At 37.1% G+C, this 12663-nt stretch overlaps 1 protein-coding gene and 2 long non-coding RNA genes across 4 annotated transcripts in view; 2 read left to right on the forward strand and 1 right to left on the reverse strand.

Moving 5' to 3' along the window:
- The first annotated feature begins 2153 nt into the window (after nucleotides 1-2153).
- On the forward strand, nucleotides 2154-4005 carry LOC117597827 (uncharacterized). The gene is made up of 3 exons (XR_008302142.1): nucleotides 2154-2395; nucleotides 3205-3394; nucleotides 3888-4005. It is a non-coding gene; the product is annotated as an uncharacterized LOC117597827 (long non-coding RNA).
- Nucleotides 4006-4072: 67 nt separating this feature from the next.
- Nucleotides 4073-7282, reverse strand: LOC128318691 (uncharacterized). The gene is made up of 3 exons (XR_008302141.1): nucleotides 7168-7282; nucleotides 5923-5982; nucleotides 4073-5576 (listed from the first exon to the last, which is right to left on the reverse strand). It is a non-coding gene; the product is annotated as an uncharacterized LOC128318691 (long non-coding RNA).
- Nucleotides 7262-12663, forward strand: part of tab3 (TGF-beta activated kinase 1 (MAP3K7) binding protein 3) — a 14693-nt gene continuing 9291 nt past the window's right edge. The window contains exons 1-2 of one of the 2 annotated variants that reach the window (XM_053235889.1): nucleotides 7262-7457; nucleotides 11222-11386. In XM_053235889.1, the coding sequence (XP_053091864.1) occupies nucleotides 11285-11386 (102 nt within the window). In that variant the 5' untranslated portion in view covers nucleotides 7262-7457; nucleotides 11222-11284. Of the gene's footprint in view, nucleotides 7571-11221; nucleotides 11387-12663 lie in introns of both variants that reach the window. The other variant, XM_053235890.1, reaches the window with a different exon arrangement.

Raw genomic sequence — 12663 nt, forward strand, 5'->3', positions numbered from 1 at the left:
TGCAGAGACATCAGCTCCACTTTTGTGCTTGAGTAATTAGTGTTGAATAAACACCTACAGTTTCACAGAGTTTCTATCATTCCAGGAATCAACACTGTAAGAGTTCGTCCAACACCAGAACAACTCAACTTGATTTTAACACTGTACAGTTAATTTAGCATCAGAGTAATTCATTCAACACTGTGAGACTTAATTCAACACCATACGAGTTAATTCAGCACTGTGAGAGTTCAACCCACAGCAGCACAATTAACTAATTATTTTAACACTGTAAAGTTAATTTAGCATCATAGTAATGCATTCAATACAAATGATACTTAATTCAACACCATACGAGAGTTCAATCCACAGCAGAACAACTTAACTTGATTTAACACTGTACAGTTTATTTAGCATCATAGTAATTCATTCAATCCAAATGAGAGTTAAGTAAACACCATACGAGTTAAATAAACACAAATGGAGTTAAGTAAACACCATACGAGTTAAATAAACACAAATGGAGTTAATTCAACACTATACGAGTTAAATAAACACAAACAGTTATTTCAATACCGTACAAGTTAATTCAACACTGTAAGAGTTCAATCCACAGCAGAACAATTATTTTAAAAATTCATTACAATTTTATTTAATTTATAAAATTTACAAATTATTTTAACACTGTAAAAAGGTAATTAGGCATCATAGTAGTTCATTCAACACTGTATGAGAGACTTCAACACCATACGAGTTAATTCAACACTGTTGGAGTTCAACACCAGTAGAAATAATTCAACACTGTACAAGTTAATTCAGCACCATTACACACTGTAGGTGTTAAATCAACATCATGTGAGGTAATTCAACAGTTATAATAACTATAATAATTAAATACTGTAGGATTAAAGTCGACACTAATTAAATCCAACACTGCAGGAGATAATTCAACACCATACAACCATACTGAACACTGCAGGAGTTTAACACTGTAAAAATAAATTAGCATCGTGATTACAGTAATTCAACACTATAAGAAGTGAAGAGCTCATTTAACACTGTGAAAGTTCATTCAGCATTAACACCATAATCATTACAGAGTTAATTCAACACTACAGGTGTTAATTTTATGTCCTAAAAGTAAACATTAAATATTAAAAAAATTAAATGAGAATACAATATATTAGTGAACACAATGAGTAAATTCAAAACCATTAGAAATAATTCAACACCACAGAAGTGAATTCAACACTGTAGGAGTTAATCTGGAACTGTAAGATTTCATTTCACACTATCCAAGTTAATTCAACACCATATTAGAAAATTCAACACTATATGAGTTCCTTCAGCGTAATAAATTCAACATAATACTAACTGTTAGTTATCAAGCTCATAATGATTCAATGCTAGTAGAGTTTAATCAAAACTTCAGAAATAAACATCGCAGGAGACTAATAAATATATTAACTGGTTAATTATTTGGTTGATTTATTGGTTGATTCATTAATTAGCTAACTAACCAGTCAGCTAATTAATTAATTAATTGATTCATTGTTTTGGGGGCGTTTTACACTGGAATGAGTTCATCGCTGGCACCAGAAAGTGTTGATTTATTGATTAATTGATTGATTGATTGATTGACTGGTTGATTGAATGTATTGGATTTGTTAAGGAATTAATTTTTTACCTAAAAATAATCAATTGCTGTGTTGAGGATTGAGCTATAAACACAATGTGTGTGTGTGTGTGTGTGTTAGGAGCTATTAGTCAGCGTTATCTTCCTGGCGCTTTTTGATAACCTAAATACCATGGCTGCTCAGATCAAAACACACACACACACACACACACACACTGTCACAGCCATGTTTAACAGCACATAGTCAGACTCAGACTCAGACAGTGTCAGTGAAATGAACAGAAGCTGACTGTAAAGAGCACGTTACATTAACGTTACCGTAGATATTTATTTACATCCAGACGTCTTCCTCAGGAACTTCCTGTGTGCTGAGATTCCTCTCTGCTCTACTCTTACTGAAATAACGAGGCCGAGGAGACAGCTGTCCTTCTCAACCACTTTATCTGAGGAGCGCAAATGGCTGCAGCCAAGAAATCTCTGAAATCTCTGCAGCCTAGTCCCAGTGTGATAATATTCAGAAGTGTCCACAATAACAGCGCTGTTGAATTCTGGACTCTGACTGGTCAGAAGCTGGTGATTCATTTTCAGTTCTCAGGTTGTCTCTCAGAGAGGATCTTTAAAGTTTCAATGCAGACACTAAACAGTGTTTCTCTATCAGAAAGAGCTCCATGCAGAACCCTTTTTGTGAAGCTAAGAACCCTTATTTACCCAGGAACCCCTTAAAGAACTCTAAAAGAACCCTTAAAGAACCCTTTTCCCAAGAGTGTGTGCATTAACTGGGTAAGTGGGTGGTACAAATTCCAAATTATTGCTCATTTTTTAATTCCTTTAAAGGTTCCCTGTGTGGAATCATAAACCCAATGTACACTTAAAGAAACTTTTTGGAAGCTAGGAACCTTTAATTAGTCAAGGAACCCTTGAGGAACCCTTTTTTGTATGTCTATTAACTGGGTATGTGTGTGGTACTTTGAAACTGTCAAAAGTTTAATATTTTGCTTCTTAGTACATGGTACACTCATAAAAAAAGTTGTGGAAGTGTTCATTGTTGGATATTTAAGTTTTTTTTTACTAGGGACAGAGGGACAACTGAAGAACCTTTAAGGGTTCGAAATATCGGGCACCAAAAATGTGCAACTCCTTATGATTTCTTTTTTCTTTTTGTTTACATTACAGTTTCTTTTGCCAACGTTCGCATTCAGACTTCTCTGGTTTTTTTAAATTAAAGTATTGGCACCCTCAACTTCAATTGGGTCACAATTAAAACAATCTCGTTGTGATACCGTGAAAGAAAACATGAGCAACACACTGTTTAACATAAAATAAACCGCTGCCTCCATGTTTGTTTTTCGTTAGCAACAAGCCAGCCAGCTAACTGTGATGAGTGATGTCAATGTTCCTCCTCAGGACAGTGAACTGTATAGTCAGTGTTACTGATTTAACAAGTGAATATGTTGTGTGTGTAAACAGAGTAAGAAGTGCTTCTTTGTTTATTGTTCACGCTGTGAGCGGCCATGTTGATTTGATGTCACTTGCTGAAATCAGAGTTCCTGAGTAGGAATTTGACTTCGTTTTCTTTGGTTTTTTCCTAGTTGGAGGTTAAGACCTTGAGTCGAATGCAGCATATTCTTTTCTCAGCAATTATAAGAGAAGGTTGATGCCCAATACTGAAACTTCTTCAGGATTCTTCACTGTCTGGAGGATGTGAGGATGTTCATCATGATGATCTATTTCTGCTTGGAGCTTCTGCACTTCTCACATTTTCATCGTTCCCAAAAACCAGTTTAAGTCTTTCCCCTTTGCTTCAGTGTTTAATTTCATCTGAATACTGTAGATTTGAAGCTAAGAGCTGCTGCTGTAATCATAAAGACTGTCCTGAAGCTCATCCCAGGACTCTGATTGTCTTTACTCTTCTACACCTGTATTCTGTAATGATTTATAATCAAACTCAGAAGAGTGTGATTCACTCCATTTTGTTTCTGGATTGTTCATTAGGATTCTAAATCTAAAGCTACATCCCGGATTTCTAAATTTGTAAATCTGCTTTGTGAGAATATTTTCTAGATGTTGTAGTGCACTAGATGTTAAAGCAGGGAGCCATTTTGGAAAAATGAAAAGTAATGGCTCCCATCGCAGCTGCTGACTCACTGATCATCAGATGCATCAGTGTGGACTCGTCTTACGAGTCTGAGATCATCAGAGAAATGATTTTGTAAAACAGATGGAGATAGATTTTGAGGTAAGACCTAATTTCGTCTGCTGTCTCTCCTTGCAGTGTGATTTTGTCCTTGAGGAAAGTCAGCGTGTGAATAAAGCAGCATGGAGCTCAGCAGCTCTCCTGTAACCTGAGGACTGACCCAGCATGCATCTCTCTCTCGTGGACGCTGCAAGACATTTGGATTTTATTTCGAGTCAAAAGGCTGAAGCTCAAATCTGCACTGCCTTCGAGGAGATTCATAAAATAAAGCACTCAATATGAATAAAACGCTAAAAAAGAAATAACATCTCTTTCTTTTCTCAAGGGACGTAAAGGCTTCGGGATTCGGTTCCTCCGTTCCTCGGGCCAAAGCGAAGTGCACAGGGGGATGGCTGAAAATAACACACACCTGTGGGCAGAGATCAGAGCGACAGGACAGCTAGCCTGCACACACACACACACACACACACACACACACACACACACACACAGCTGCCATCGTCCCGCCTCCTCACAACCCTCATAACCCTCCATCCTATTTTTTTTTTAGTCTTTCTTCTCTTCCTTGTCATTGTTAAAATTGTTCAGATGTTCTGGATTGTTCCTTAAATCACAAGCTTTACATCTTTTTTAAAAGTCTTTATACCAGTTCTGGATTCTGATTGGTTAGAAGGTGTTGATTAATTTTCTATAACAGCAGCTCTGACAATAGTGCAGGTTTATATTTATATCGTTTCTATAGTAACAGCTCATTCACAGGGACGTGTACAGCGGGCGCTGAACTGATAATAAACCGAATAAACAATCGTGTGTAATTGTTGAAATGGTTAAATATTCTGTCAGGAGAAATGTGTTTATGTAACATTTATGGAAGGAGTCTCCAGTGTCAGTGCCAGAGGTAAAGCTGGAACTGTAAGATTTCCGACATCTTCAGGACAGAGGAGTTTACGCTTTTTTCTGGGTAACATGACAAGCTGCATTTATTTATTTATTTATTTATTTATTTATTTAGTCTTAAATTCAGGTGAGAGAGACAAAGAGAAACTGGTGAGGGAACGACTGTTTATAGCTGCTATAACGTAAGTGAGAACAGGAACTACCATGTTTTCACAACATTAAATGTAACTATTAATGGATAAAAAGTATGACGTTATTTCTTTAATAAATAAAAATAATAATTGTTGGCAGATTGCTGTGGTGTATGAGGAATAAAACACTTGGGGCTTGCTGTTATAGGAAAATAATCTTTCAGCTTCACAGTGGTAACAGTAACTGCTTCATTGCACCACTCCGTCGTTGATTGTTTTCCTTTTTGTGCATTTTCTAAGAGTGTAGGAACAATTCAGAGTAGCTAATCCATCTACTGGCAAGTTTTGGGAGGAAAGCAGAGATGCTGGGACCCTGGAGCTGTGAGGTGGCAGCTCTACTAGGATTAAAAGTCAGTCCAGCACATTTGTCGTAACTTGGCAGAGAATCGCTTGGCTAGTAAGAGTGTTTCAGTGATTATGCCTCAGGGATTGTGTGTGTATTAGTAAGTGTTCGCACTCGTCGTGTGCTGAACAGCAGTGTATTCTCAGAAAATGGCGGCCGTGTGCTGAACAGGTCTCTGTTACTGCTGCATGGGTTTACAGCAGCGCTTTCGGCTCCCAGTGGAGGCTAAATTAGGGTGTGTGAGAGAGCAGCGCTGGCTTCCTGCCCACAGTGACTTATCAATCCTGAATAACTTTCCCATGATTCACTGCTCTGATCGCAGTTACACATCTGATCCTGGAGGGAAAAAAAAAAACAGAACACAAGCTTGAGGTGATGTGGAGGGTATTTATAACACACACACACACACACACACACACACACACACACACCTGAGCTATGTGCAGTTTTATAAACCTGATCAATCTGTAACAGAGGAAATAAAGGACTTTGCTCTCGACACTCTGCTGCCCTCTACAGGCTGTGCAGGAAACACTCTGATGAGTTACATTACAAAATCGTACAAAGTATTTATTTACTGTCAGTTATACAAAACAGAATACAGACACACTCGCACAAACACACAGGACGTGCCCAAACGTTACATACGGACAAACTCCGCATGAACACGTTTAACACCTACGATCATAAGGACATTTTTGTCACATCTTGTCATCTTTTCTCTACTCTGTCACTTGCTGATCTGAAATCACACGAGAAACACGAGTATTTAAGATTCGTCGCATGTAAATGTTACCATCCCGTCTTCCGATAAAGAGGGAAAAAAATAGAGTAGGAGCTGTATAGAATTAAATCGCATTGCATAAAGTTGTGTAGAATAGAACAGAATAGAATGGAACAGAATACGATACAAATGAGCAGTATAGAATATAATAGAATTAATCAAAAATAGAATAAAACACAATACAATAGAAAAAAATAAATAGAATAAAATAGAATCTGTGTAGAATAAAGTTCTGCAGAACAGAGCAGAATGGGGTGGTATAGAATAAAATTCAATAGAATAGAATAGAGTTCTATAGAATAGAATTCTGTATAATAGAACAGAACAGAATAGAGTTCTGTAGAATAGAATCCTGTAGAATACAGTTCTGTAGAATAGAACAGAATTCAGTAGAATAGAATAGAGTTCTGTAGAATAGAGTTGAATAGAATAGAGTTCTGTTGAATAGAATAGAGTTGAATAGAATAGAGCTCTGTAGAATAGAATAGAATAAAGTTCTGTTGAATAGAATACAATAGAGTAGAGTTCTGTATAATAGAATTGAACAGAATTGAATAGAGTTCTCTAGAATAGAATAGAGTTCTGTAGAATAGAATCCTGTAGAATACAGTTCTGTAGAATAGAGTTGAATAGAATAGAGTTGAATTGAATAGAGTTCTGTAGAATTGAATAGAATAGAGTTGAATTGAATAGAGTTCTGTAGAATTGAATAGAATAGAGTTGAATTGAATAGAGTTCTGTAGAATAGAATAGAGTTGTGTAGAAAATAGAATAGAATAGAGTTTTGTAGAATAGAATAGAGTTGAATAGAATAGAGTTCTGTAGAATAGAGTTCTGTAGAATAGAATAGAGTTCTGTAGAATAGAGTTCTGTAGAATAGAATAGAGTTCTGTAGAATAGAATTGACCAGAGTTCTGTAGAATAGAATTGAATAGAATAGAGTTGAATAGAATAGAGTTGAATAGAATAGAGTTCTGTAGAATAGAACAGGCAACAGTTAGCAGTTGTGCTTACACTCATTATAGCGAGTTAAATGTGTTTATTTCAGTTTAGTTTAAAGAATTTATTTTTGCCGAAACACATTCAGACTTTGATATTATCTGATTTCTAAAAAAAACACTGAAACTGAAGAACCGGTGGAACCTGAAAGCGGCCATCTCACTGCAGCGCCGCGGAATAAACGCTGCGCTGCTTCTCCGCGCCGCTGGGTGGCAGTAGCGTCCTGCTCGCGCTGCGGGGGAACTAAACAAAAAATCCGGAGCGCAGCAGCGGGTTTCGCGAGTTTAGCCTGTAGCCTGCTGGAGCCGCTGGAGAATTTGAAGCATCGCAGCATTTTAAAGAGTGCTGTTAGTGATTTTATAACCGCGTGGAGCTGAAAATAAAACCCCGAAATCCTGCACTGGACTTCAATGGCAGCGAGGAGCCGCATCACGGTACTGATCATGTGCTACTGGGACGCACTTCAGCCTCATTTCCCGGAGCTTCTGCGCTGATTTGCTTTCATTTATAACCAGCTGACTGACGCTTATTCAGTGGCTCTGTGATGGTGATTAAATAACGCCTTGATTTATTAACGTGTCGCTTGTTTGGGGGCAAAATCCGGGAAAGAAAGAGGCGTTTACCTGCAGCAGCGTTGCCATTTCCTCCATTTCTATCCTACTATCCTCTCATTTCTACCTCTCATTTCTCCTCAGTGCTTTTCTCACTCTTTCCTCTTCTTTACTGTCATTATTATTACTCACAATCTCTTTATTATCCGTGTTTAGTTGTTATTTACAGCTGCTGACTGTCAAATGACCGTTTGTTTGCGACACTGTTTCCGGTTTCGCGAGCTAGCCAGCTATCTTACTCTTTTTTTTTCTTCTTCTTTTTTAAGGAAGCTCAATAAACATAATTGACTCCTAATAAGATTTATAGATTCATTTAAGTGATTAAGAGATTTATATTTGCAGTTGTGTCAATTTTCCTGCTTAGCGAGCTATAGCAACCGCTACGTTGTTGCCAGCTAACAAACACGACGTTGCTAACGGCATAGCAAGGCTGTTCGATTCCTGAACTCAGTGAGCCGACTCCGATTCCTAAGAGTCGGTTCCGACGCTCATGTTCTCGAAATGCGATCTTTTAAAGGAAACAACAAATAAGCAATTCGATGATAATGCTACAGAAATGTACACTACATAACACATAACAGATAATACACATCAGTGATGGTGATATGAACGATAAGGCATGTAGGAGGATTTTAATGCTTGGGAGTCGACTCCCGCTTTCTGAGTCTTGTGTTCGGAGAATCGACACAATTTATGGAATCGATTCCCAGTTCTAAACTGATAGAGATCTGTCGCATGCACTGGCTAACGCTAAATATCTAAGGATTTTATTGCACTAGCCAGTTTTAGATATTAGTCATGTCCTTACATGTCTTAAGTATTTGTTTAAAATGTCAGATTTTAAATTCTTGTTATGTGTCGTGTTATAAACGACGTTAGCTTGCTAGCCAAGCTGCAAAGCTAGGCATAGCGTTGCAGAAAAAGACGTTAGCTTCATAAAAAAAAATATTAAATAGTTATTAAAATATCCTGCTAGATAATTTTCCAGTTAAAATTCATCATCATGAGGATATAAATGTGTAGAATATGTTCATGCCATATATATATTCTCAGTGCTTACAAGGCTAACAAGCTAACGTCAAGTCAGATGCATTAGCAAGTGAGTTTAGCCTCCAGAACAAAAATAACTTTAAAAACACTTTATTGGATTAATGGGGTCTTATTAACTTAATCTTTTGGCTTGATGCCTTTGAAATCTGCTGTTTAACCTTATCTTGGGTTCAAACTCTTTGTCCATGGCTTTAGCAAAATAGCAAGAGGTGTTTTTCTCTGAATATTATCATCTCTGCTCTCATTGAATTACAATATATAGAGATTTACAAATTTCTCTAATTTAAATTGGAGTTTTGTTGATATGAAAATGATTCCAAAGCCAAGTTTGAATGATTTCATGCTAAAAGTTTAATAAGGCTTGTGTTTAAAGCAGTATCAGAGTTGTCTTTATCAGAGCAGTCAGTGTGGTTAATCAGTTTCAGAGTTTTTTTTTCATTTCCTCTCAGTGCAAATGAGGATTAAAAGATTCACCTCACACTTGAGCAGAGGCTCTAGGACACGTAACGTATTTGCTGATACGGTGAAGCTTTCTGTAAGGAGAAGTTTATTCGACATTCATGGAAGGAGTCTCCAGTGTGAGCGCGTTGTAACAGTCCGAAGTGAAGCTGTAACTTCAGACGTCTTCAGGACAGAGGAGTTTACGCTTCTCAGTAACGTGAGAAATCTCTAAGGCAGAAATCATTTTGGGAGCGTGATGTTTTGGGAAAGTAATCATCCTTTCTCGTAACAGCACCTTGCCTTGTGGGAAGGAAGCGCAATGCGAGAGAAACTTCATACTGAATTCTTCTTTGTCACATCCAGGTCTTTACTTTACATTTTTCTAGTCTTCCTGCTGCAGTGAAACTCAACACGTTCTTCAAAACAAATTTTTTTTTGCACATTCTGGTTTGTTACGTGCAACACTATCTGTTACAGGCAAGTATGTTGGCGGACCACATGCTCGCGGATTCCTGCTCGTAGATTCGCAGACGCAGAAGGCTGCTTTGGTGCTTAGAGATTTTTTTTCCCCTCAACCGCCAGAGGACATTTTACATTTAATCCTCCATGTAACATTTCCACTTTTCATGAAATGCTGAGTGACGTCAAGCGTTTCTTTTCTAACCTCCTGACCAATCAGATCGCAAGACGGTGGAAAAATGCTGAACATAGAGGACAAAGTGCTGGTGGAAAGATATGAGTCGTTAGTGAGCGAACGTGACGAGATTTACGACAAGTTGATTGGAAAATATTTCTTTACAAATATTGCGACCAAAAATGACAACGTGCAGTTTTCGGATGTTCACCGAGACACGATGTGACGTCCGGACAAAGTTCTTAAATTCTCCTGATTTTCTAATCCAGACAGCAAGCTAGGCTAGTTAGGTAGCTGAGATTAGCTAAGAACGTTGTTATGGTTAGTGTTTTTAATATCAGCACAACAATTGCTTCAACCAGCACTTTTATTTTCTGTTAAAATGAAACAGCAAGTGTGAAAGCATCCTAAATTAGTCTTAAGTCGGCATCGCAGGCGAACAAAATTGCGTCAGCGGATAAGCTCGCGCCGCAAACAGTTATATTTTAGCAAGTGAAAATATCTTGAATAGACAAATTTCCTGTAATAAATTACATTAACCTAATAAGTGTAAATTATTTATATAAATAAATATTTACACTATATTACCACATACAAAAGTATGTGCCCCCCTGACCAATCACACCTGTATGTGCTTGTTGAACATCTCCTTCCAGATTATAATAAGCTCCACTCTTCTGCGAAGTCTTTCCACTAGATGTTGGAGTGTGGCTGTGGGGATTTGTGTTCATTCAGCTACAAGAGCATTAGTGAGGTCAGGCGCTGATGTTGGGATGTCGAGGAGGTCTGGGGTTCAGTCGGTGTTCCAGTTCATCCCAAAGGTGTTCAGTGGGGTTGAGGTCAGGGCTCTGTGCAGGACACTCGAGTTCTTCCACTCCAACCTTCACACACCATGTCTTCATGGAGCTCGCTTTGTGCACAGGGGCATTGTCATGCTGGAACAGGTTTGGGCCTCTTAGTTCCAGTGAAGGAAAACTGTAATGTTACAGCGTATGAAGGCTATATTCTATACAGTTGTGTTTGCTGAAGAATGACATATGGGGTGTGATGGTCAGGGGTGCACATACTTTTGTCCATATAGTGTATTTCTAGAAAGAAGCAAACAATTCCGATCCGGATCCGGCGTTTTAGGCTCAGCATCAGATCCCTGAATTTTAATCAGAGCAGGATGATCAGTACTCAGTGCTCTGTTCTTGGTACTAACCAAGTTTTTTTTTTTTTTTTTTTTTGCTTTTTTGCAGAGTGGCAGTGTTTCCACCAGTCGCTGCTCTTTTTGCCTCTCGCCGTGCGCCATCTGTTAATTCTGCACCAGCGCTGCTCCATTACTCACATCTGAGCTCAGTGCCTTCTCTAGTCCACTTCATCATCGTGATGCCGCGTGTGTGTGTGCGTGTGTGTGTGCGTGTGTGTGTGGAGAGACTGTTTGATCCGTATTGCTGACTGATCGTGTGTGTGTGTGCAGGTGATGAGAGAAGAGCAGCTGCTGCCCTCGCGGCTGCCGGCTCAGTAAGGCCGTGGGCTCAGCATGGCACAGGGAGCGCCGCAGTTGGACTACCACGTCCTGCAAGACCTGAAGCAACGTTTCCCCGAGATCCCAGAGAACGTCGTGTCCCAGTGCCTTCTGCAGGTGAGCTCGTTCTGGAAAAAACTAAAACAGGCTCTCAGCCGTGGCACTCAAGACTAAAGTGAGAGCGACCCGGTCTCCTCCTCCTCCTCCTCCTCCTCCTGCTGCTGCTGCTGCTGCTGAGTCTTTGTTCCTTTTATCGTGTTTACTCTCTGGTCAATAATTGATGATTACAGGAAGGAAGAAGCTGGAATTCTGATACCTGTAATAGAACGCTGACTCACGGACACAGAGCGCTTTTTAAATATTTAATTAATAAAAAATTAACATTAATAATCATCATTATACAATTGTAATAATTTAAAAAATACTTTTAATATGTATCAGTATAAAAAATATATTTTTGAAAAAAGTTATTTGGTTTTATTTGTTGTGATAAACCTAGAATAAACATAAAATATGTGTATTAGTGTAATAATTATAAGACTACAGAAACAAATCATTTTAAAAATAAAATGAATAAATAAATGAATAAACAACTTGTATAGTTTTACAACAACAATTACAAAAATAGTTATTAAAAAATTCTCAGATTAATAATTCATTATTAAAAAAATATAAATTTACTATGTATTATAAAAGTACAAAATTAACAATAATTATATTTATTTTATATTGCTTATTATTATCATTATTAAGCTATAATAAATATTTATAGAAATTAATAATCTAATAATTATGATTATAATACTGTAAGAATAATTATAATGAAAATACAATGATGAATATGAATTTTGTGTAATTACACAGAATTACTAATTAATAAGTTATCAAATGAATAATTATCATTCTAAAACTACAAAATAATTATACAATTAAAAAATTATTAACACTATAAAATGTAAAATAATTCTAATAAAACCTAAAAACTATATTTAAAAATGTTAAAAATAATGATAATGTAAAAATTGATAGTAATAAAAAATAATAAAATTAATGATAATTATAAAAGTATTAATATATATGTGTGTGTTTGTATATAGATATAAAAATTATATCGAACTTTTTTAGAATAATTATATAGAATTTTTTTTTGTACTTGCTCAGAGGAACAAAATGCAGATTTTCTAACTTTATATCACAGTGTACAATATTAAGAAAATGTCTCTGATGAAGAGAATTGTGGGATTGCGCTCTCTGAGAAGCGAGATATCGTAACTTTAGTAGACGTTCAGATTAGCGATGATTTTCTTTCACTAAGCAGAAATCTTTCTGCTCTATTCTGCGTTATTTTGCTGAGGGTCTTGGAGACACAATATTTTATTAGATCCATTTAAAAA

Source organism: Pangasianodon hypophthalmus, chromosome 8, assembly GCF_027358585.1.
Source record: "Pangasianodon hypophthalmus isolate fPanHyp1 chromosome 8, fPanHyp1.pri, whole genome shotgun sequence".
In the NCBI taxonomy this organism is placed as follows: Eukaryota; Metazoa; Chordata; class Actinopteri; order Siluriformes; family Pangasiidae; genus Pangasianodon; species Pangasianodon hypophthalmus.